This window comes from Monodelphis domestica, chromosome 7 (assembly GCF_027887165.1).
Source record: "Monodelphis domestica isolate mMonDom1 chromosome 7, mMonDom1.pri, whole genome shotgun sequence".
Classification (NCBI taxonomy): domain Eukaryota; kingdom Metazoa; phylum Chordata; class Mammalia; order Didelphimorphia; family Didelphidae; genus Monodelphis; species Monodelphis domestica.
The window spans coordinates 113,016,735-113,041,470 of record NC_077233.1 but is presented as its reverse complement, the minus strand read 5'-3'; the positions used below and the strand labels follow the sequence as shown (position 1 = coordinate 113,041,470).

Below are 24,736 nucleotides of genomic sequence, written 5' to 3'. Positions count from 1 at the left end.
TTGTGAGGTTAGTCTTTGGAGAACAGATAAGAGTTCATTCTCAGCTAGTACTTAAAACCTTTACAGATTTATAGGCTCTGCCAGTGGTTGTACCTTAGTGGCATAACGTAGGGTCATTTATCTGAAATATCAGTGGAGGCTTTAGTGCAGGAATTATACATTTTTTTATTTTAATAAAATTATATCTTAAAATAAAGAGAATCACACATATTCACAGATATATTTGAGAGGAAACGTTTTATTTATTTTAAAATTTTACTGCAATTTTTGTGTTACCCAGGAAAAGTTATTCTAAATTGGTTTGCTAACATAATGAACTAATAACGAGCTAACTCTCATCATAGTTCATAATCTGTTGGTAAGATATTAAATGTTAAGTGAGGGTAACAAAGAAGAACATTTGTTATTTTGGCAAATGAGCAAATAGAGAAATATTTATAAACAGAATATGTAAAAGTGGAAATCAAAGAATGAGGAATATAAAGGTTTGTATAAGTTGAAGAAACAGGAGAAAATAATTTAGAAAGGTTAGTAGGGATAAAGTATTAAAAGGCTTTAAATATCAAGGTCTTTATAACAATATACAAAGCAAATTAGAACTAAAGTAAGAAGTATCAATATTTTTATAATAATGTAGAAAGTATAAATAATAGAAATAAGAACTAGACCTGTAATTTTATTGATAAGAGGAATTTCTAGATGAGCAATCTTGCCTTGTCAATGAAAGTTATCTTTTTGTTGTTGTTGTTGTAACTTTTAGTGTTAGAAAATTGCCTAGAGTAAGTATAGAGAGATTAATTTACTTAGGGTCTCAGCCAAAATGTATCAGAGGTAGGGATACTGGTTCTGAGGCCAGTTCTCTATCCACTATAAAATATTTCATTTTGCATAGATAATATTTAGAGGAAAATGACTATCAAATTAGAAGTCTTTGTGAATGGGAAACAGATATGCTAGCACCCTTAAGAGAATGATACTATAAATCTGAGATGGTTTCATAGAATTTGGACAATTTTGTCAACAAAGTTAGAAGTAAATTATATTTTTCATTAGTGACCCAAAAGGAATTAAGCATTTTATTTTATTTCAGGGTCCTTCAGAACATAAATTGAGAATGACAAGATGTTTCAAACCTTTAATTAAAAATAACTCTATGAATATTGATACTTAATGATAACATGAGAATCAAGGGATAGGGCTTTTCTCCCCTTTTTGTAAGGCATGAGATTTTCGTTTCAAATATGGCAGAATATTCTACTTACTATTTTTGTTTTCTGTGATCACTTAATAAATATGTTTGAGATATAAGTGTCAGTGGAAAATATTGAATTGTTATATGTTGATGAGTTTTAATGACCTGATATTTCCATTTGAGATTGTGCTAAGCATCAACAGATTTCTTGTAAAAAATATTTTCAAAGAGTTATATCATTAAGTTTTGAGGCTTAGAAGTATTTTATCTGATGGGAAAATGTTCTGTGATATATTGTGAATATGTAGAGTAATGAATGGCTGGCTTATTTTTTTCCAGATTTATATTATTATACTTGTGAATCAAAAGAATCAGATGGTAGATTACATATTTTATAGAAAGTGCTTATATTTTAAATCATATACTTGAAATGCAAGTCATTTGCTTTTAAAATATTTTATTTTCCAAATTACATGTAATATCAATATATTGGATCTGTGTTATACGTGTATGATCAGGCAAAACCTATTTCCAAATTGGTCATCTTGCAAGAGAATACTCATATAAAACCAAACCTCAAAATAAAAACAATACATACAAAATAAAATGAAAAATTGTGCATTTGATCCTCATTCAGGCTCTGTAAGTTCTTTCTTTGAGATGGATAGCATCATTTGTCATAAGTCTTTCAGAATTGTCTTGAATCATTGTATAGTTGAGAATAGTTAATTGTTTCACAGTTGATTATCCTACTATATTGGTATTACTATGCATAATGTTCTGATCCTACTCACTTCACTGCATCAGTTGATATAGGTCTTTTCATTTTTTTTTCTGAAATAATTTTGCTCATAATTTCTTATAGTTAAGTAATATACTATTATAGTCCTATGCCATGATTTATTTAGCCATTTCCCAACTGATAAGATATTTTTCAATTGAAATGGAAATCATTTGTAAATGACTTCTGCTTTAATGAATAATATGAACAGGCTTTCCATTTGATTTTTCCTTCCTATGTGTTTGCAAATCTCTTTGATGATATTATTTAAGAAAACATTTGCTTGGACTTTAGGTTAAATGAGAAATGTTGCAGTTGGAATATTAGAGTTTTATTATTGACCATAATAGGGTAAATAGCTTGTTAGTAAGGAGAACCTTTTAAGAACTTTCTACTGATCTGAATGCTTGAATTATTTTAAAATAATTTGGTATTTATTATTTTTATAGGAATTTCAACAGCCATCACTTTCTAGTCTAGAAACCTTAATGGTGTCACAGAAATCTGAAATTGAATTTTTACAGGAGAAGCTGAAAATAGGAAATTTTAAACTATCAGAGAATAGTTCCTCTACCAGTATTCACATAGGAAGCATCATCTCAGGAACTAGAAAAATACATGAGGTAAAGAAGTTTTACTGCTGGGTATACATGATGATTTCAGTCAAACAACTTTGCTTGGGGGAAGGTCTTAAAAAACTCACAAATAAATTTGCTTTACTAGCTCTTATTTTAAAAGCTTATTAAAATGAATTGTCTTCCAAAGACTTATTAGAATAACCATCAGGTTGATGTAGAAAGTTTTACTTTGTTATGTAAAACATGACAGATTTATAAATAAATTACTTAGAAGGAAAATTTTGCATACATTTTAAAAATAGATATTCATCAGGTCCTATACAATTGAAAACTGGTATCTTTATTTTGCTCCCAAATGAACATTTATTTTGTTGATATTAAAAATCAGTAGTAGATATAATGCTGATCAAGTATGACACATTCATTTCATCTCATAATGGTTTTTGATCTCAAGCTAAAACTCAACATATAATCTGTGTTTTTAAAAACCAGAAGATTCAAAATATTTCATTTTAAATTTAGATATTATATTTTACATCTGAGATTCAGTATAACTTGTGAATAGAGAGCTGGCCCTAGAGTAGTCAGGAAGTCTTGGGTTCAAGCCTAGCCTTTGGCATATACTGGCTATGGAATCGTAGGCAAGTCATTTAACCATTCAGTCTCCCAGGAAATATAAAATTATGAATTGTTGAGGAGTTGTTGACCTGTATTGATAGAAGGCATCTTCTCCTAGGGAACTGCCTACACAAATCAAATCACAGGTTCTTTTTACTTCTTATATGTTTACATATACTAAAAGAATTTGTATATAGTAAAATAGTGTTAATTCATTTCTCCCTCATCACAAATACACAGAAGAACTTCTCTGTTGGAATTAATGGAGAAAATAGGAGATTTAGAATATTATATTATTCATATAAAAACAATCCAAAGTTTGTTTTCCTTTTAAAGTAATCATTGAATGTGTTGGTATTACTCCAAGGATGATGAGAAACCTTTATCTAATTAAAATATCAATGTAACAATCTGATATTTTAAAAATGTCTCTGGATCAGTTAATAAAACCATTTTTCCCCCTCAAAATAAGGAGTTTCAAAATGTTTCTTTTCAAACTTTATTACTTAATTATCTGTATATTCCTTAATCTAAGTGTGTTACTTTTTTAATGATAAAATACTTTTCTAGAAAATCTTTGGGATTAAGGTATGTTTATTAATACAAATAATTTCTTCTTTTAGCACTTGCCAATTATTTGTTTTATAAATTGAACAAAAATCTACAATAACTACTTAAAATTAGAGATCTTAGGTGATATTTTATTTGCTTACTGTAAAAATCATTCAGAATTTTTAGAGAAAATTCTCATTTGGCATAACTAAAATATTTTTTGCCATTTTGAGTAGTATAGATAAATACATAATAATATATATTTAAATGAAAGAATTAACATTTATTAGTCCTGTTTGTATGTTATTGAAGTTGAAAAATACTCCTGGACACATCATTATCCCTCACAAAAATTAAGAAAAACACAGAGAATGTTCTGAATGGAACTTTATTTCTTTTTTTTCATGAGGACACGAAGTAAGTATGAATAAGATACTGCCCAGCTTAATAGTGGTGCTTTCACATATTCCTTCTCCAGATTGCTATATGAAGCTGTACATAATATAAACACATATTCTTGTCTCTAGTTAGCCACATTATAGTTAATGACCATATGGTCATTATGGTATAAGATCTACTGTCTGTTGTATTTATATTCCTCAAGCATATTGTTCCTTCAACTTCACAGTGTGTTAAACTATTTCAAAGGGAAAAAAAATCCTTTCCCTCTTGTTTCTGGTTGTCCTATCAAGTGTAACCTTGGACCCTTATAGAGCAATTAGACCAGCCTCTATCCCCTCCTTTGTAATGAGGTTTCTTGCATTTCTGAGTCTATAACCCTTTAGTCTTCCCTAATGGGACATCATTATTCTGAAAGAAACAATGTAAATGTAAATGAATATTCTCATTAACGAGTCACAGAGAAACCTTTAGCGGTAGCACTGTGGTAATTCTGCTTGTTATTTCTCTGGTATTCCATGCAGGATTTTTTTATAATTCATTATTAGTATTCAAAATTACTTGTTCTTTAATTTTGCATGTCTTTCATAATCCAGTGTTCCAACTAGTTCAACCATGTCCTTGTTTTATTCTCGAGGAACCACCTGTGAAACGTTCAAGGTCTCTGTCCCCAAAGAGCTGTTTTAAAGACTCAGAGGATTCTAAGAAGCTTAAAGCTGCTGAACGGAAGATTGAAAATTTAGTGAAGACACTGCAGCTAAAGGTGAATGCTAAAAAAAATCTCTTTAGTGATAACCTTGCAGAGATAAAGATATACCAAAGCAAATATACACTGCACAATACTACATTTATGTCTTCTAATGTATTTGAATTACTGGAAGAAAAGTTTAGGTACCTGGTTTCATTTGTAAGTGTTCTAAGAACCATACAGAAGGGAAAATACTAGATGATATTACTAAAAATTAATATGGATTCTTCACGTTTTGCATTATGTGAGGTTTTGCTGGAAATATTTTTAATTTCTTAGATATAGGCACAGTATACTGAGAAAAAGCAAAAATATAGCATATATATGTACATCAGCATATGTGCTCATGTGTGTATATATATCATGCTTCAATTTGTATATGTACATACATGTAAACTGTACCAATAGAGAAGATATGTGTGTATGTGTGTATGCATATATATCTAGGTCTGTGTATCTTTATATCTCTTCTCCCTCTCTTGGCAGAGTTTATAAGCCTTCTCTGCTTTTGTGGATGGGCTTTAAGAATTGCTGTGTAGTGGAAAAATTCAGTACCTTGCAGCCAACTTGATGACAAGCCTCCCGTAATTATTTGGTACTGAAATCATATCATCCCTGAGGCCATATTCAAATCTTTTCTGGCATGATAGAAACTGCTAGAGTTTGTCCTCCAGTGGCATGGGTTTTGAGGAGCAAGGGCCAATACCACCTCAAGATAAGGGGGTTAGAATAAGACTTGTGGAAAGTTTTAAAAAATTATATTGAAAGCACGTAAAAATGAAAATCCATTGAACAAATTTATAGACGATTAGAATCATAGATTTAGAAGTCAAAGGGATCTTTGATGTCATCCAGTCCAATTCCTTCATGTTTCAGGTAAAGAAATTGAGATTATGAATTTCTTAGACTTACTCAGTATAAGTGTAGGGTTCAAGTCCTCAGACTAAATACCGTACTTTTGCTGTTACACCATTCTTCCACTTTATGGTTTGGTTTCTTTATGATAAAGCTGTAGAGGTAACTATTTAAACAGAAATTCAAGCAAATATATTCTCTTTTTTTTCCATTATAGACTCTTCATTTGTGTTAAATATGTATTATTTTAAAATCAGTACATTTTTGTTTTGTTAGAATTAGGTAATATTCCCACTACTGGGGAGGTTGAGACTAAGTCAATTGAATCTTTGCACTAAATTCATCACCAGTATATTAGGCCAATTGGGAGTTGGGAGCCACCAGTCAACTGAAGGGAGTAGGAACCAGCCAAGGTCAGAGATGAAGCAATCACAGTTTCTGATTACCAAAATGGGGTCATGTTGGTGAGAGGCCACTGCACTCCTACCCTGGATAAAATAGAGACCTAGTTTGTTTTTCATTAAAAAAGAAAAAAAAGGAATGAAAACAAAATTAGGCATAATCTTTGAAACAATCTATAAGTTATACTTTCAGAATTCCCTTTCTTGTGGGAAATGATTACTCATAAACCTTGATCTCATTTTTTAACCCTATATTTGGACCATTTTTGGAAAGGCGATAGGGTTTTAGTTCAGTGGAATTAAGTGCTAGCTTTTTTTTTCCCCTTCTCCATTTATGCCTGTCATCCAAAACCCAGTGGCCTATTGAATATTTGAACATTAAGAAATTTTTAATGAAATTATGTAGGGGGCATTTGGTAATACAGAAGATTCAAATTCATCCTTTTCAGAATTTAATATTCTGCTAAGGTGAAAAATATTTGGTTTGGACTTAATTGATATCATTTTAGAAACTAAGACATGCAGTTGTGGTATAGAATACCTATGTATTACAATATCAATTAATAATTATTACTTTGTTGTGGTGAACAGCCTGCATGTAATACTAGTTAAATAATAGCTTGTATTAATTTAGAGTGAATCTAAATATTCTACAAAGATATGACCACTTAGAGGTCATTCTTATCATACTTTAAATATGTAGCTCTATTTAGATTGTAGACAGTGCATGATAGCTTTAAGCTTCCTGCCAAACAAAATTTTTGAACATCTCTGTTTTTTATCTATGTGTATGTCTTTTTGATATTTGGAGGAATTTAATAGTCATTTTTCCTTTTTCTGGGAGTTCGTAAATTATTGCCTTTACCCCTAAAGTGTGGAAGTGATTAATATTCACATTGCCCTTCAGGAAATCTGAACTCCCAAATCTTTATTCTGTCCTAAAGGTTGTACAATAATTTGAGTAGAACTCCTGTCAATTCCTTAATCTCTCTCCTTTTTCTGCAGCCCATATTCACTTTAAGTTTTCCCCACATGATTTGTATAAAAGGTGACAGTGCGAAATAAAGGAAGGTAATAGGAAAAACATTGAATCTGGAGTTAGAAAATCCAAGTTTAAGTTCTGTATTGCAACCTTAGGAAAGTCACTTAATCTCCCTGGGTTGCAGTTTCCTTGTTTATAAAATTAATGAATTTAGGAAAAAAATTGATAGGCAAGAGTACGTCCCTAGCCCTTCCAAAGATCACTTAGATTGTATTCAGGAGGCTAAGTGACTGTACCAGTGAAGCAAATTATTTTGGTAAATAATTCTCAAATCTAGCAAGGTTTCTGCTATATCAGGGACTGGTTTTTAATTTAAGGGCCAAAGTGGGGAGTTTCTTTTATATCACCAGCACTTCTCCGGGCTTGGCACATAGAAGATACTTAATAAAGGCTAGCTGACTGATCAACTGAAGAGCCTTGCCATTAGTGATAGCCTGTGGGTGATGATAATGTGTGGGTATGTCTGTGTGCACATACTGGCCATAGTAATTCATGACATTGTCTACTATGGAATAGGAAGGTTGTGATCTATTCTGGGATTAGCCTAATGACAGATCTTTTCAAGTATCGAAATAGCCTCATTAGAAGAGTCAAATGTGTCTGGGGGTATCACAGAATCACAGAATTTTAGAAGTCAAAAATCATTTAATCCTCTGAGGATCCTCACTATAACATAACCAATATATTTCATTTGGACTATGCTTGTAGACCACTGAGAAGGGCAAACCTACTGCCTCCAAGATCATTCCTTTCTACTTTGGGATAGCTCTTATTAGAGAGTTTTTTTCTCACTTAAAATGGTCTTTATTCAAGTTTTACCTTTTTTGCATCTGATTCAGAACTGTAGAGCCAAATAAAAAATTTAGAATGTTTTTCTAACTAAAAATGAATGTTTTCTGATTTCTAAAACATTTCTTCCATTTAACTTCTCTTGAAGATAGTAATTATTCTCTTTCTGAGTCTTCTCTTCTTCAAGTAAGACTTCCTATGTAACATCCTATGATGTTAAGGATTTAGGACTCTTCATTAGCATTATCATCATATCTATTTATTTTTTATCCCATTTTTACACTTTTAATTTTATTGATGTGTTCTTTAAAATATTACAAACATTTGCAGATTACTCCCAATCCCTGAGAGGTCTTTTATAATTAAGTAGAACAGTTAGGTAAAATTAATATACAATCACCTCTTGATTGTTAATGCAACATTTCATATCTGTAGCATACTTTCCTTTCTCTACCTTTAAAAGTTAATGAGGGGGCATTGGGGTTGCTCAGTGGATTAAGAGGTCCAGGTTTAAGAGGTCCAAGAGGTCCAGTGGATTAAGAGCCAGGTCCAGAGATGGGAGGTCCTGGGTTCAAATCTGACATCAGACACTGCCTAGCTGAGTGATCCTGGGCAAGTCACTTAACCCCCCATTGCCTAGCCTTTACCACTCTTCTGCCTTAGAACCAATACACAGTATGAGTTCAAGTGGAAAATTCAGGATGATACTAAAGTTATGAGCCTATGTGACTGAGAGAAAGCAGAGTTTAAAAAAATTCTAAAAGAAAAATGAACAAGCCTTACCTTCCGTCTTAGAATCAGTACTGTTTATTGGTTCCAAGGCAGAAGAGTGGTAAGGGCTAGGCAATGGGAGTTAAGTGACATAGCCAGGGTTATACATCTAGGAAGTGTCTGAGACCAGATTTGAACCCAGGATCTCCCATCTCTGGGACTGATTCTCTATCCACTGAGCCCCCCAGGTGCCCCCAGAAAGGAAGGTTTTAAGGGAGAAAATGATGAGTTTTATTTTGGAAATTTTAAATTTCTGATGCATACAAGGCATCTAGTTTGAAATGTGAGCTGATGTGAGACGTTAAGTCAGAAGAAAATAAGTTAGAAATGTATAAATATATGGGGATCATCTTCATAGAGTTGCTAATTGGAACCATGTAAATTGATTAAGAATATTAGGAAGAAGAGACCAGGAGAGACTCATGGGGAGTACCCATAGTTAATGGATAGGACCAAGAAGAAAGTAAAAGAGACAAAGCAGAAGAGACTAAGATTTATCAGTACATAGAGGAGGAAAACTACGAGGAAACATTGCCAAGAAAACCTAATGGAAAAGACTATCAAGGAGAAGAGGGTGAACAAGTGTCAAAGACTGCAGAGAACTCAAGAGTGATAAGAATAGAAAAAAGATCATTTGATTTTAGAGAGAGCAATTTTAGTTAAATGATAAATACCAAAAATAAACTGCAGAAGGCTTATAGGGGCAGTGAAAAGAGAGAAAGTGGGGCACCAATTGTAGACAGCTTTTTCAAGTTTAGCCATTAGAAGAGGGAAGAGATATACAATGATTGCCAACCAAGTGAAGGTTTTTTAAATATTACAGAGACATGACCATGTTGGTAGAGAACAGGAAAGCAGTCAGTAGACATGGAGGGATTGAGGATTAATGTGACAGTAGTTTTGGTCTTCCCTGTCACCAAAATAGCTTTCTGTGCTGTTTCTTTTTGTTGTTGTTGTAGTTGTTGTTGTTATTTGCTCATCTTCCAGCCTTTTTATTTTTTTTTAATTAAAAAAATTGTTAAAGTTAGGCTCTGTAATTGTGGAGAAGGGAATACAGTTCCAAATTTCAGGTTCTTTTGTAGCTGCCTTCAGAAGTAGCTCTGGAGATCTGTCTATTTTCAGTTCCTCCAAGACACTATGATGTGTGTAATACTCTGGTCTGTGGGTAACCACAAACACTCTTTCCCACTGGAACTGTGACCAGGGTCCCCTACTCCTCTGTGCCTGCATGTGCTGGTATATGCTGCTTCTCCTCACCCTGTGGCCCCAGCCCAGGAGTGTGTCCTGAATCTGTGGTTGAGCAATGTGACAAGAATCTTGCACCTAAAGCCCACAAAGGGATCCTTATGATCTCCTTCTGGGCAGTTGTATGACCCTCCCCTTACCATCCATGACCAAGAACTCCAGGCGCCTTTGCTGCTGATTCAATTGCCCCCAAGATTTTCACACTGGTGGGACCTGCCTTACTGTTTCTGCTTCATGCTTCTCTTCCACCCTGGTATAATAGATCTTTTGTGCTGGACTTGTAAGTTGCTTTGGGCTGAAAAACTATTTTACTCCATTATTTGTGAGTTATGCTGCTCCAGAATTTGCTTTGGAGGGTTATTGGTAAAGATCAGATGGGTCTATTATATACCTTCTCTGCCATCTTGCCTCTGCCCCACAAGACAATAGAGTTGAGGTAGCAATCTACTTGAAGACAAGGTGGAATGGGATCAAAGGTGCATTATGGAGTGTTTTGCCTCAGCAAGGAGAAGGATCACTTTTTCTTATAAGACAGAGGCAAAAGAAGAAATAGTAGAGGAAGACATCTGAATCACATAGCATGAGGAGGAGGGGGAAAGAAGGAGCTTTTGGCAATTGGCCTCAGTCTTTTTACCTAAGTCTGTGGCATCACCTTAGTTAAGTTAAGGAGAAGGGGGACCATGGGAACCTGAAGATGGGTGAAGATGTTTGTAATAGCCACAGTAATGAGTGAGACAGCAAAATAATTCGGGAGTTATATAGTAATGGCCTTGCTGCAATGGGGACTCTAATGAGATTGTGTAATATGAGTTTGTAGCAGACTCAATCAATATAGTGCAATTATTTTCTCCAGCTTCATTCAGCAGCCCATGTATAGAGATGAAGGTCACAGACGTTGGGAGTAATTCAAGGTTTGAAATTGGTAAGGCAATAGGATATGGATGGAGGGTTTCATGTTTCAAGGATATTGTAGACCTGGACTATGGCAGAGACAAGGAAAGGGTAAGGATAAGGAATAGGGTTAAGTCATAAGACAGAGGGTAAAAGAGATGGATAAAAGATGTTCTGATGGCCATTTGGGAGTTCTTGTGCATTGAAGTGGAACACTTGGCTCTCATGATAAGATCAGAAGTATGCCATGTCCATGTGTAGCTGAGGGGCAGTGAAGGAATTGAAAATGGGAGCAAAATAGATTGAGAAACTAGAAAGTTAAGGTCTTCAAGTTCCTTAGGAAGAGGGCAGGAATTAGGGTAGATAGTAAGTCTATGAGCCAGACTAGTGAGTTGTAGGTATAAATGAAAAAAACAACCAGTATTGGAAAGAGTAGCCCTAGATGTATTGTTATCAAGAGAGATCCAGGTCTTAGTCAGAATAAGATCATGGCAGAGGGAGAAAAGAAAAGGTTTAAGATGAGAGCAAATTTACTAGTTACAGAGCAGGCATTCCAGAGTGCCCAAAAAGGGGGTAAGTAAATCTGGAGTAGGTGGGTGGGTTGAAGAAGATAGTGATAGGTAGAGAGTGGGACTTGTATCTTAATAATATGGTATTATTAGGGAAAAATTAAGAAAATTAATAATTATAGAGCCATGTTTTCTCATTTCCATATTTTTAAAATAATTTTTAAAATTCTGAACTTAAAAACAGAAAGGAAGAAAGGGGGTAGGAAGGAGAGAGACAGAGAGACAGAGACAGAATTTCCATAAAAACTAGAACACAAAAAAGAAGAGAATATATAAAAGTTTAAATTTCCCTTTTGTACCCCTATTTAAAAAAATAAACTGTACATGCTACTTTCAAAGCTGTTATGCTTGTCACCTTACCAAAAGGCTAACACTGTATCATCATACAGGCTTTTACAATTGTTCAAATAAACTTACTTCTTTGTTTCTCTTGACTCTTTGTATCTGTATCAACAGAAATGCTTGAATGTCTTACATTCCATTGAAGGGTTCAAATTTTCCCCTTTAGGATTATGCTCACCTTTACAGAGTAAGTTATTCTTGGTTGTATGCCTATCTCTTTTGCTTTTGGAATGATTTATTTCAAGGTTTAGTTTTTAGTAGAAGCTACTAAGTCTTTTGGGATCCCCACTATGCTTGAGCTACTCCCTTCTAGATCCTTATAGAATTTTTTCTTTGCAAATATTTCTCTGGCAGAGGTCATTACAATGAGAGGAAAATATTATGTAGAGATGCAGTTGCTGTGTTAGTAATAATTATGTGAATAGAATGATTAAAAATGCTGTAAGAAAGGTCCCAGTCATCACTCTCACACTACAGCAATAACCTTCTAGTTGTCTTTACCATGTTAAGTCTGACTGCTCTTAAATTCATCAGGCTTAAAGCTAGCAAAATGTTATTTCTAAAGCATTGTGCTAAGTAATGTTTCTCATACTTAAAATTCCAATGACTCTCTATTTTTGCAGAATTAAAATAAAATTAAAAGTGAAAGAAAGGAAAGATTAATTGGAGGAAGCAAGATAGGCATCATGGAAGGATTCACATGTGATCTTCTAGGCCTTTGATGAATGATCTATATTTCAACAATAATAATACAGGGCTAACATTTATGTGCCACTTTAAGTTTGGAAAGCTCTTAAATAATTTTTCATTAATTTTTTCTTAAGAAAATTGATAATAATAAAAATAAGTTGAGAAATGCTTGATGAGATTTTAAAAGAACTAGTAGTTTATGTTGATTGATTCTAGAGTGAGAGAAAAGGAGTTAAGGTCAGAAAGACTGATTTAAGCGAAACTAGAATAGCTTAATTAATTTTTCTTTAATATAATGTGAAATTATACAGTCACTAAAGATTTCTGGGCATAGAAATAATATAATCAGATCTGGCTTTTTAAATTCCTCAATGATACCTAGTTCAATGAATTCAGTGGGGTTGTAATCTTTAACAACTACTGCTACATAGAGGTCTGCTTTACAGAAGATTTAAATTCAGTTTGAGTCATATGATACTAAATCTTTGCTGTGGACAAAGTACATCTTAGCATGGTGAAGCCAAAGAGCTTTAGATTTATGTGGAAGAAAGAAAATGTCTACTTTTTAGCTAAGTATGTTGGAAAGATTATTAAATGTGCACATATATGCTTTTAGAAAGGTTCAGACATTCAGCAAAATTAATCAATTCACTGAAAAATTCTGACATCTGTAATGTTCTCCCCTCACTCTTTAGAAATAAGGGAGAGAAATACCTTCTCATATCTCTTCTTTGGGTCCAAACTTGGTCATTATAATTTTATGTCTTTTATTTTTGATTGTTTTTATTGTTCTCTGCATTTACATTGCCTTAGTCACTATGTATATTGTTTTCCTAGTTCTGGTTAATACTGGAGCAGTTTTTGCAAGTCTTTTTTATCATGTTTCTCTGTATTTGTCATATTCCATTACTGCAGAGTAATATTCCATTGCATTTATGTCCTTCCTAAATTGCCAGGCATCTATTTTGTTTCCAGTTGTAAACCCATTTTTAATATATGAAACTTCTTGTCATTGACTTTCTTAAAACATACCAGTAACTATGGGATTTATGTATCAAAGGCTATGGATATTTTAGTTAATTTCTTTGTATCATTACAAATTGTTTTCCAGAATAGTTGGATAGTTCTAACAACAATGTGTTAGTATTCTTATATTTATCCATCCCCTTTCAGCATTGATTATTCTGCCTCTTTGGTCATCTTTACTTGGTTCTGGATATGAGGTGAAACTTCTGAAATGTTTGATCTATATATATATATATATATATATATATATATATATATATATATATATATATATATATATATATATATATATATATATATATCAAATGTGCATATTAAGTACCTAGCACAGTTAAAGAACTATATTAAGCACTGATGATTAAAATAGAAAGACAGAGACCTCAGGGAGCTTACATTCTAAGGGGGGAAACAACAAACCTTAGGGGAGTGTTGACCCAGGGAGAGGAATTTGGCTCAGGAAGTTCTCAGGGTGGTGAATGGGGCCATAAGGAGACAGACTGATGCCATGTATCTAAGAATAATGATAGTTGATATGATCATGGTTCATAGTTTCATTAATTTTGTCTATACAAAAGTTATACAGTTTTGTGCACTTTAAATTATACATAGATATAGATATTGTTGTTTTCCTCTGTCCTTTGATTGGGCAGCTAGGTGACACAGTGGATAGAATGTCAGGACTGGTGTCAGGAAGACTTGTCTTCCTGAGTTAAAATCTGACCTTAGGTACTTACTAGTTGTATGACTCTGGTTGAGTCACTTAACCTTGTCTGCTTCAGTTTCTCCATATGTCAAATGAACTGGTCTGGCACATTATATACTGTGCCACCTAGCTGTCCCAGGCATTTTGCTAATAAGCCCTAAAATTACAAAGAAAGGCAAGATATAGTCTTTGCTCTCAAAATTTCACAATCCAATAGGGGAGACAATAGGAAAAAAATTATATGCAAAAAAAGTTCTGTATCAATTCATATATATATATATATATATATATGTACATATATAATATTAGAGATTAGAGATAATCAGCAGAAAGAAGACACTACTAGCAACAAGGGGGAATCAGGAAAAGTCTTCTTATAGAAGATGTGATTTTAGCTGACAATTGGTAAAAGCCTTGGAAGCAGGAGCCAGAAATGAGTATGGAAAGAATTCCATTTCAGTCAGTGAAAATGCCTGCAGTCGGAACATGACATATCTTGTGTTAGTAACTGCAAGAGGGCAGGGTTACTGAATTGCTGTGAGTAGAGAGGAAGAAGGCATAGAAGACCAGAAAGGGAAATTGAGGGCCAGTTTGTAAAGGGCCTTAAATGCCAGACAGGATTTTATATTGATTTTTGGAGGTGATAGGGCCCTCAGTGGTGGATGAATTGTAATAGAGAAGTATTGAGGCAGTGAGGCAGGAACCATGAGGCTAAAGATGTTCATTTCAACTCAGTTTTTGACATGCCACTTGGCAGTATTCACAGTAATTCTTGTCAGGAAAAGAGTTCTTTCCTAGGCAGTTCAAGTGTAGGTGTTTATTGGACCCTGAGTTATTAAATTCAGATATTTCTGATTATTTCTTTCCATTGATCCACTTGTCTTTTGTTTAACCAGCTTCAAAATATTTTGATGTTTACTAGTCTATAATACAAAAAACATCCTAAATCTTACTGGAGCTTTAAGCTTAAAAAATCTATTAAATAGTTTAATAGCTTAAAACAATACATTGTGGTGCAACCTGTATTTTGTGAGGTTTGGAAGCTGTCTTCTTTTTTCATTCCTTTTTTATTTTATTGTTTCCATTTTCTCAGTATTATTTATGATCTCATGCATAGAATCTAGATGTGAAGCCAGACATACCTGGCTTCAAGTTCTCCAGACCCATTCTGTCACTATGACCCCAGCTACTTCTTTAAGCACTGTCCACTCTATGATATAGGGCACTGTCTAAAACTTTATGCTTTATAGAAAATGTTTCCCTGCATTGGGAGAGTGAGTTCCTCATCTAGAGCTCTCTGTACAATAAAATCACTGGTCTGGTCTCCATTCCTATACTTACATAAAACTATCCTACAAATTCAACATGAGTATGACAGTTTCATTTTGAAGGCTGGAAAATGAGGCTTATTAAGGCATGGTAGACTCGAAAGCATATTTTATGCTCCTTAGAGTTTGAAAGAACACAACCTAAGGGCCAAATTCAACTTCCTCCCTATTTTTGTACAACCCATTAGCTTTATTTAAACTTTTTATTTATAATTATATATATGTATATTATATACATATTATATATGCAATATATATAATATAATAATAATTTATAATAATATAATAATAGATAAAACTTTATTTAAAAATATAAGAACCATTCTTAGCTTGTGGGCTATACAGAAAAAGCTATAAGCTTCGTTTAGCCTGCAAGTCATAGTCTGCTGACCCCTGTATTTAACTATTCTATGTTGAAACCACTCCATACCACCTAAGTCGTCACATACCATGTGAAAAGTATATGTTCCTCTGACTGGAGTTTGTGTCTTATTTTTCTAATGAGCATAACATTTACTCGGAGCACTGACATTTTATTCTTGTACTCTTTTCGTCTGATAATTCCCATGTTTAATAGTACTTGGAGCAATGCACTGTATACTTCACCATTTAAAATAATTGGCTGTAATCCCCTTCCAAAAGTGTTCCCAAGATAGTTTAGTAGAGGGTTGTCTACTGTTGAATTTAGAACATCACAAATTTATTTGAGTATTCATATGAGGGAGGGACAGACAGGAATTTGATGCTATTATTAATAGAAGAGAACACTAAATCTACCGCTACAAAATGATTATTAGGATCTAAATAATTACCTCCTGATTTAAACCTTTAAAAAATCTGATATTTTTTAAAAACTCCTTAACTAGTTACAAGTTTCACAATGAGAGACAGTGTTTAAGGATTATGTAACTAACTGTACATTCAAATTTTCTAGTATTTGGAAGTAGCTAAGTAGTGCAGTAGATAGAGCACTAGTCCAAGACTCATGAGATCTGAATTAAAAAGCAGCCTCAAATACTTCTTAATTGTATGATATTGGGCATGCCACTTAACCTACATCTACCTCAGTTTCCTCAACTGTAAAATGGGAAATAATAGCTTATACCTCACAGAGTTCCTGTAAGGATTAAATGAGATAATATTTAAAATGTTTATTATTGTACCTGGCACACAGTAGGTATTTAATAAATGCTTATTCCCTCCCTACTATCATCATAATTATTATTTAAAAATGCAAAGGTGTTATATTCTTAAAACTTTTAGAAGCAATTAGTAACACATTTTTCAATTTACCCAGAGGAATTTCATTTTTGGACTATATATCTTGTTATTGCTTTAAAGAACATTGAAGCTTGTCATTCCTGTTTTAGAAATGTTTTCAAGATATCTTTTTCTTTTCAGCTTTTTGTTGTCATTAAAAATCTTCTTTTTCTCCTCTCTATTCTACTTAATTAAGAAACTCTATTTACTCTGTATCATTTCACACAAATCTTCCGAGGTTTTTATGAAACTATCCTCTTTATTATTTATTACAGCACAGTTATGTTCTATCACATACTCCCCTCCCCTTTCCTTCTTCTTCTTCTTTTAAGTCAACTCAGGGTGAGTTTGTGATGTGTCAAATGAAATACTCTTTCTCTTCTTTCTCTTAAGTAAGGGGTTTATTTGAGGAAGACAGGAAAGGATAGAAATGGAAGTAAGAGGGTTGGGGATTTCCCTAATACTACAATGAGTCTTAGGTTAGAGGATGGTGGAATATAGTTCAATTGAGAGAAATGGCTGATTGGTCTGGAAGTTCAGTCACTATCACAACAAAGCAAGTCAGAGAGAGATATCTGGACTTTGTCTTTCTTTCTTCTGTCTTCAAAACTCAAAGACCACCTTCAGACTTCTGTCTCAAAATTCAAGAGAGGAAAACCAGCTTTCTTCCCTCTTTCAAGGCAACAAGGTTCAGCCTACATTGGTCTGGCTTCCAACTGCCTTTCCCAGTAACATTCCAAATCAGAATATTTCTCATTTGACTGACAGGTCATCACTTAGCTGCTTCAACTCTTGTTGCATGCTTTCCAATCTCTCTTCCGCAATTCTAATTTTTAGGATATTTCATTGCTTGATCAAAATTTTTACCACTTTTTACCAAGCTATTAATAGTCCCTTCCAATTCTTTCTTGCATAGCTCTCATTTCTTTTCATTTTTTCCTCTAGTGTTCTCATTTCATTGATTAAAAAAACATTTAAAACTCTTTAAAAAATTTCTTGTTTCATTAGTTCCAGAAACAGTTAAATTTGTGCTCAAGGTATGTTTTTCTTTAGAAATTTGTTTTTGGATATTTTGGAATCATTTTTGTCTTCCAGGGTTGTGTTATAAGCATCAGAATAGCTTTTAATTGTAGTATTCATTTTTATTTGTTTGATCATTCTTCCAATGTGTTTTTTTTTCCTTGACCGTATTTTGTTTTGAGACTATATCTCGTGCAGTTCTGAATAGAATATCTGAGTTAGTCTTGCTCCTCTTTTTTGGCAAGTATTAAGGGTTGAGGTATTCCATGGTGTCCTGATTAGGTTGCAGACTTGCAAATTTTCAGTGCTCATAAAGTGATCTGACCCAGGGCAAGTTCAGTGGTCCGAGTTCTGTAAATTCCTGACCTAGATTTTGGCATGAGGAAGAGGCTATGGGCTTGCCACCTTTGGGGGTTCAGTAGACTGCTTCTTTATTTAGCTTGTGTCTCTTTCTTTAATATTCTCAGACTTCACTTTTCTCTGTCCTGGAACTTGGTAGTCTCCAACAAAACTGCCAGCTGTCTAATGTTCCCCAATTCTGAATAAGTTCTCTCCATTCTGGAATTGGTCTGATTCCTCTTCTTGCCCTTGAATACAGCTTCTGTCCTCTTAGTTTCTGGATACTGATGTACTCTTTAGGATTGGACATTCTCTTAGATACCATCTCTGCTGTCCATAGACCTCTCTATCTCTTTATGTTAACCAGTGCTAGAAAAATTACTCCCTATAATTTTTTTCTTAGATTTCCTGATCAGGATTCAGTTTTGTCCATTTTTTAGATCTTTTTAGAGGAGTTTTGCAGAGTGGGAGCTTGCTATGTTTCTTTCTACTATTCTGCCATTTTGTCTTTTCCTATTTTAAAACATCTCATCCCAGTATGTCTAAAACGGAACTCATTGCCTTCCTCCCTAATCCCTCCACTGTTTCAAACTTTGCTGTTTATATCATAATCTTTTCTACTTTTTCAGGTTTTTAATCACAGAATTTTCCTAAATAGCTGATGAGTTTACAGATGTTGCCAACTCTTTGTTTTTGCAGTGGCCTTTCTTCATCTCTGGAATGTATTTTCTCCATATTTCTAATTCTTAGAGTCCTTTCCTTTTAAAGACAATTCAAACAACTACTTTAAATATTTCTTGATCCCATTAACTGTTAATGCCTTCTTTCTAAACTATTCTTATATTTAACTGCTTTGCAAGTATTTGCATATATTAAATTTACAGTTATGTTGTATATATTTTTATATGTACTTGTCTTTCAGTAAAGTTTTGGCTCATTGTGAGTAGATTGCTTCATTCTATGTACTTGTATTTCTTGTACCTTATCAGAGTGAATGACAATGAATAGGTACTTAAGAACAATATTTGCTATATAATGGATTCCTTTTAGAGAGGTAAACAGATGCTCCTACCCTTGTCAAATCTTTCTAGTTCATACAGTCTAGCCTTTAATCTCTGGATTGAAGAATTGGGCTTATTTGTTTGGAGAAAGAAAGAATACTGGATCTTATTCTCTTGTACTGACAAACTCTTTTTTTTTTTGGTTACTTTATCTTTTTTTTTTTAATTTTAAAGTACTGACAAATTCTTAAGAAAAATATTCTGAAACATAACTAATTATGCCTTATGTTCCTAATTCAAAGACTTTTAAGAATTTTGGTAGCAAAATCTTATAACTGCTTAAAACATGATGGATGACTTAATGACTTGTCAAATTATTAAGAAACCAATTATGTTAATTTGTTGAAAACAGTTGTCATTATACTTAAATTAAAGACAAATTTATTATTTTGTAATAATTTGCTTTAAATTTCAACTTGATTGTAATGTTTCTATTTGAAACATAGTATTGATTTCTTTAACCATACTCTTGTGTTTACTTCTTTGTGTTCTGTAGATCCAAGAAAATGATGAGCTAAGAAATGCCCATGAAAAACGCAAAGAAAGGCTGCAGATGTTACAGACCAACTACAGAGTAGTAAAAGAGCAATTAAAACAGTTGGAAGGAAACTATAGCAAGTGAGTTACAGAGCTCATAAAATACATCTCCCCATAATATTAAATGGAGTACAATAGCATTTTTGGTGTTTTCAGTGGGTTTTGTAAAATTACTTGATGGAAATTTTTTCATATGAATCTAAGTAGATAACATGGAACATGACAAAATACATTCAAGTTTTTATATTTTGCAATTGTATTAGCACTAGTTAATAGCTGGAAATCAATATTTATTTATTTTGCCTTTTAGTGTCTCTGTGGATAGGTTTGATTAAAATATAAACTTTTTATTAATTATATATTAACAGATGTTTTAATATTTAGTTTTATAAAAATAATTTAAAGAAAAAATAAAAGTCTGAACTTTAAAATATAAAGATAAGAGGCATAAGTGTCTATAAATTAGTTAGCAGTTTTAAATTTTTGTTTAACATAGTATATGTTGAAAATCTTAGCTATCCATTGGTTTGTTCTATAGCTATCTGAATGAATTGGTGGTCTCAGTTCAATTGCTGTGAACAGGTGTTCAGTTCTCAGTTAGTAGTAAGTAGCTCCCTTGTTAACAGTATCAACAGAGGGCAAAGGACTGAACGAGCTTAGAAAATGTTCTATAATCTCTTCTTTTGAAAGAGATCCTTCAGGGCAGTGTTAATGGTATATATTGTTTGCCTTTATGCAGAAATAACATTTCTAAATTGGCCGGTACAGCATTTTTCCAAATTATAAACCAAGTTGATTTTTTTCCTCTTGAAAATTGAGATTCTAATGGAAATTTCAAGTGTTTATTGATAAAATTAACTTATGGTAGAGAAAGTTGTTCTGATTATACTATTTTTAAATTATTTCTCCTGGAGGATGGAAAGTGTTTTCAAATTATACCTGAGCAAAACAAAGTGTAAAATAACTTTAGACACTACTCGTCTAAGCATATAACTTTTCAAAGCTCTGAAAACTGTAGTGGTTCACTTTCCAAAATATGAATGCCTAACAGCTTGCTTTTAAGACTGGGTATTTATACCACTTACAGATTTGTTGGCAACATATGCTGGATTAGTGTTGATGGCTTATAACCTTTCTTGGAGACTATGACAACTCTACAGTGTACATTTTCTCTATTGGCAGAATTTATGAGAGATAGACCCTGTATTGCCATATGTCAGATTAAGAGCTCTGCTTTCATACCAGCAGTCCAGCTTTATGAAATTATTTTAGAGCTTTAATTTAAAAATACCAGGTTTTTGAAGTACTATCCAAAGAAAACTAAATTTTCATTACCTTTTAGGAATATAACTAATGGATTTTTAAGGTTCAAAGGTATATGAGTTTTTCTGGATTTTAAACTTTAGAAAAATAAGAAAACATCTTGATTATGAAATAGGATTGACAGAAATAAACAAATGAGGAGAGCAGAGTCCCAGCAGCTCCAAGAAGAAGATTCTAATACTCTATGGAACGAACTGACATATTTCAAAAGGGAACACCAGAAGCTATTGATTGAAAAGTGAGTTTTCTTTTTTTCAAGAATATGTACATAGAGAAACATTTGGGGAGGTTTTTATGTGGCTTGAAGGCCACTAGAGAGAGTCCTTACATAATTTGAAAATTATACCATCTTCTTTTTACCAACAAAAAAGAAAAGAAAAAACTGGCTTTTTTCATAATGCAGTGACAAGTTGTACGTTTGCTACTACTAACAGAAACTGTATAACATGATCTAGGGATTGTGTTAATTAATGTGGCTCTCATCTGTTGGAGGTGTCGCTCTTCATTAGCCTGTATTTTACACACTGCCGTGCTTCATTTTTGGAATGAGGTGGTGAGGGGATAACCTAGCCAGCCATCCTTGTTTGATCTCCTTGATACATACGCAATGCAGAATGCCTTAGCTCTCTTGGTTCCCTGCCCTGTCCTGCTAATCCCAGCTGAGCTCATTATGGTGTAGCCTTGCTGCTACTCTTGGAGCCAGAGCTGTCCAAGCTAATTACTGGTAGCAGCAGAGCTGCCTGTTAAGGGTCTGGTGTGGATCTGCTAACATGGTCCTTGGTAGTGACCTGCAGAAGACACAAGGGAGCTGCTTTCTTTCTTGCTGTGCATTGCCTGTCCTTTGGGCTTAATGTTGATCCCTTCACACAGCTCTTTTAGATATAGTAAGTATAAAACTTAGTGAAGGAAACTCATATTTTAGAAAACATACAGTTTGCTTCTTTGATCTTATAATTCACATATTATTATACTCAGTCTATCAATGAAAGAAAACTTTCTTTTCTTGTAGACAAAAGGAAATTAGCCCAGTATGATTAGCTTTGCTGCTATTTAACTATTCCATTACTTTATAGCAATTTTAACCATCAGAATATCAAGTTTTAAGCAATATTGTGAATTTTGTAGATAATCTAAGGATTCTGCAACAGGTGCAACACTGTGAATCAGAATATATTGAATTTTCTTATCAAATTATCAATTATTATACCACTTTATGGCACTGAGCTCTTTAAATAATACACATAAAACTAAATTATAAGCTCTTTCACAAAATTGTAAGGTCTTTTAGGGAAAAGACCATCTTAAACTATGAACTCCAAGGTGTTGAATATTGTGCAATATATTCGGTGGATGCTGAATAAATATTTAATGCTGGTAATGGAATATCTGTCTTTGAAACTTTTCATAAATTTATTCATTCAAACATTTCTTGGGTTTCTCTCTACAAGGCACTATGCTAGGTACTTTGGGGAATAGAAAGATGAATAAGACACGGTCTTTGTCAATAAGAAGCTTATATTTTAGTAAGGATAATGGTTATACTCCAGTGCAAAGGAGAAAAAGAAAGTACAATAAGAGTTAAAGTCTTGTGGCTATTCAGGGAAGGAAAAAGATAATTTTAGGGTAGAAAAATCAAGAATTACTTTATGGATAAAGTGACACTGACCTTATTCTTGAAAGTCGAGCAATTTATTGATTTCCACAAGCATTTATTAAGTGACTGCCATGTGCCAGGATTCTGACAGGCTGCAAGGGATAGGGAGGCAAAGATAAAATAGTTTCTGACCTCAGGGATGTGACATCACATTGAAGAAGGGAACAACATACATGTCTATGAGTAAATTATGTACAAAATATGTACTAGAATAATTGGGTGGAGCACTAATAACTAGGGAGAATTAAGAAAGTTCATTTGCAGGAGATGAACTTGAGCTTAGCCTTGAAGGGAGTGAGGCTTTTTAAGAGGTAGAGGTAAGGAAAGAGAATATTCTAGGAAAGGGGGACTGCCTTTGTAAAGTCACAAAGGTGGGGAAAGAAATTTTATATATAAGGAACAGTAAATAAACCACTTCAACTGAAAGATAGAATTTGGAAAAGTGAGTAATGTGTAGTTAGTACAGAAAAAATAGGCCAGACTATAAAATGCTTTAAATTCCAAAAGATTTTAAATTTTATCCTAAAAAAGTAGAAAACCACTAGACCTTGGGAAGGGGAGTGAGGCCATAGATTTAGGAATATAATTTGGCAGCTAAGTGAATATAAATTAGAAAGAATGCAGGCTAATGTAAGGATATAAAAAGGGACTATCATTTCAGTACAGATAAAGAGTTGATAAGGACTTGAATTACAGTGGCTGTGGTATGGTTGAAGAAAAGGGGATGTATAAAAAAAAATATAAAGTTAGAATTGACAAGACCTGGCAATTGACTGAATATGAGATTGGTGGAATAAAGAATTGTGGATGACTGCTTACTTATGCATCTTGGTATCTGGAAGAATGACCACATCACCAACAGAAATAGGTATGTTTGGAAAAGGAATGGGTTTGAAAAAGTAATATAGAGTTCCTTTTGGGATATGCCAATAAGACATCTTAGTTGAGATATCTGAAAAGTAATTTCATGATGCAATCCAGAAGAGAGGTCAGTAGTCAGCCAAATATAAAAATCGAACCAGTAAGAACTGATGAGATCACGAATAACAAGAGTTCAGAGAGAAAAGATAAGAGGACCAAGTCATGACAGTGTCCTGGAATACAACTCCCCAAAAGAGTAGATCTTGGATGATGGTCCTACTGAAATTGAGAAGGATTCACCAGACAAGTAGAGGAAAAATTGGAGAGAACAGTGTCACAAAAATCCAGGAGATCTTATCCTTCTGGGCAATAATGTTAGTGCTACAGGGTGGTTAATAAGGATAAAGGCCAAGAAAAAGAAGTCTATAGAATTTAGCAATAAAGAGAACATTGAAGAATTTTGTGAGAGGAGCAAGGGTAGTATTGAAAATAGATTGCACAAGTTTGAAATTTGAGTGAATGATATGGAAGTGAAAGTAATGAGTCTGAAAAGTTTTTCCTGGGAATTTGTGGAAAAGTAGAGAGAAACAGGATTGACAGCTTGAAAGAACAGTAGGCAATAGGTGACAGTTTTTTTTTTTAAAGATTGGGAAATCTTAAGTAGGGAAGAAACTAGTGAAGGAGAGATTAAAACTGGGAAGAGGGTGGTATCTAAAGTACAAATTCATGCAGGGATGAGAAACAGGAGTACATGACATCAAGGACACATTAAAAGGATAATCTCTTTCCAGGAAGCTGGAACAAAGGAGAGAATAAGGAAAAGATGTTGAGAGGATATTAAGTGCAAAAATTTGAAGACAACTTTTGTAGTGTAGTCTAGATTGCTGTTCATATTTAGTGACCTTAAATGTATGAGTTTATTTATTTGATTATTTATTTTTTAAAAAACTGTGAGGAGGGGGCAGTTGAGTGGTTCAGTGGATAGAGAGCCAGGCTTAGAGATGGGAGGTCCTGGATTCAAATCTGGTTTCAGACACTTACTAGCTGTGTGACCCTGGGCAAGTCACTTAACCCCCATTGCCTAGCCCTTACCGCTCTTCTGCCTTGGAACCAATACACAGTAGTGATTCTAAAATAGAAGGTACAAGTTTAAAAACAAAC

The 24,736-nt window shown here is 33.5% G+C and overlaps 1 protein-coding gene across 1 annotated transcript in view; it reads left to right on the top strand.

Moving 5' to 3' along the window:
* Positions 1-24,736, top strand: part of CNTLN (centlein) — a 512,321-nt gene that overhangs the window by 249,736 nt on the left and 237,849 nt on the right. The window contains exons 10-13 of the mRNA XM_016424268.2: positions 2,423-2,596; positions 4,758-4,883; positions 19,697-19,818; positions 21,176-21,298. Of these exons, the coding sequence (XP_016279754.2) occupies positions 2,423-2,596; positions 4,758-4,883; positions 19,697-19,818; positions 21,176-21,298 (545 nt within the window). The remainder of the gene's footprint in view (positions 1-2,422; positions 2,597-4,757; positions 4,884-19,696; positions 19,819-21,175; positions 21,299-24,736) is intronic.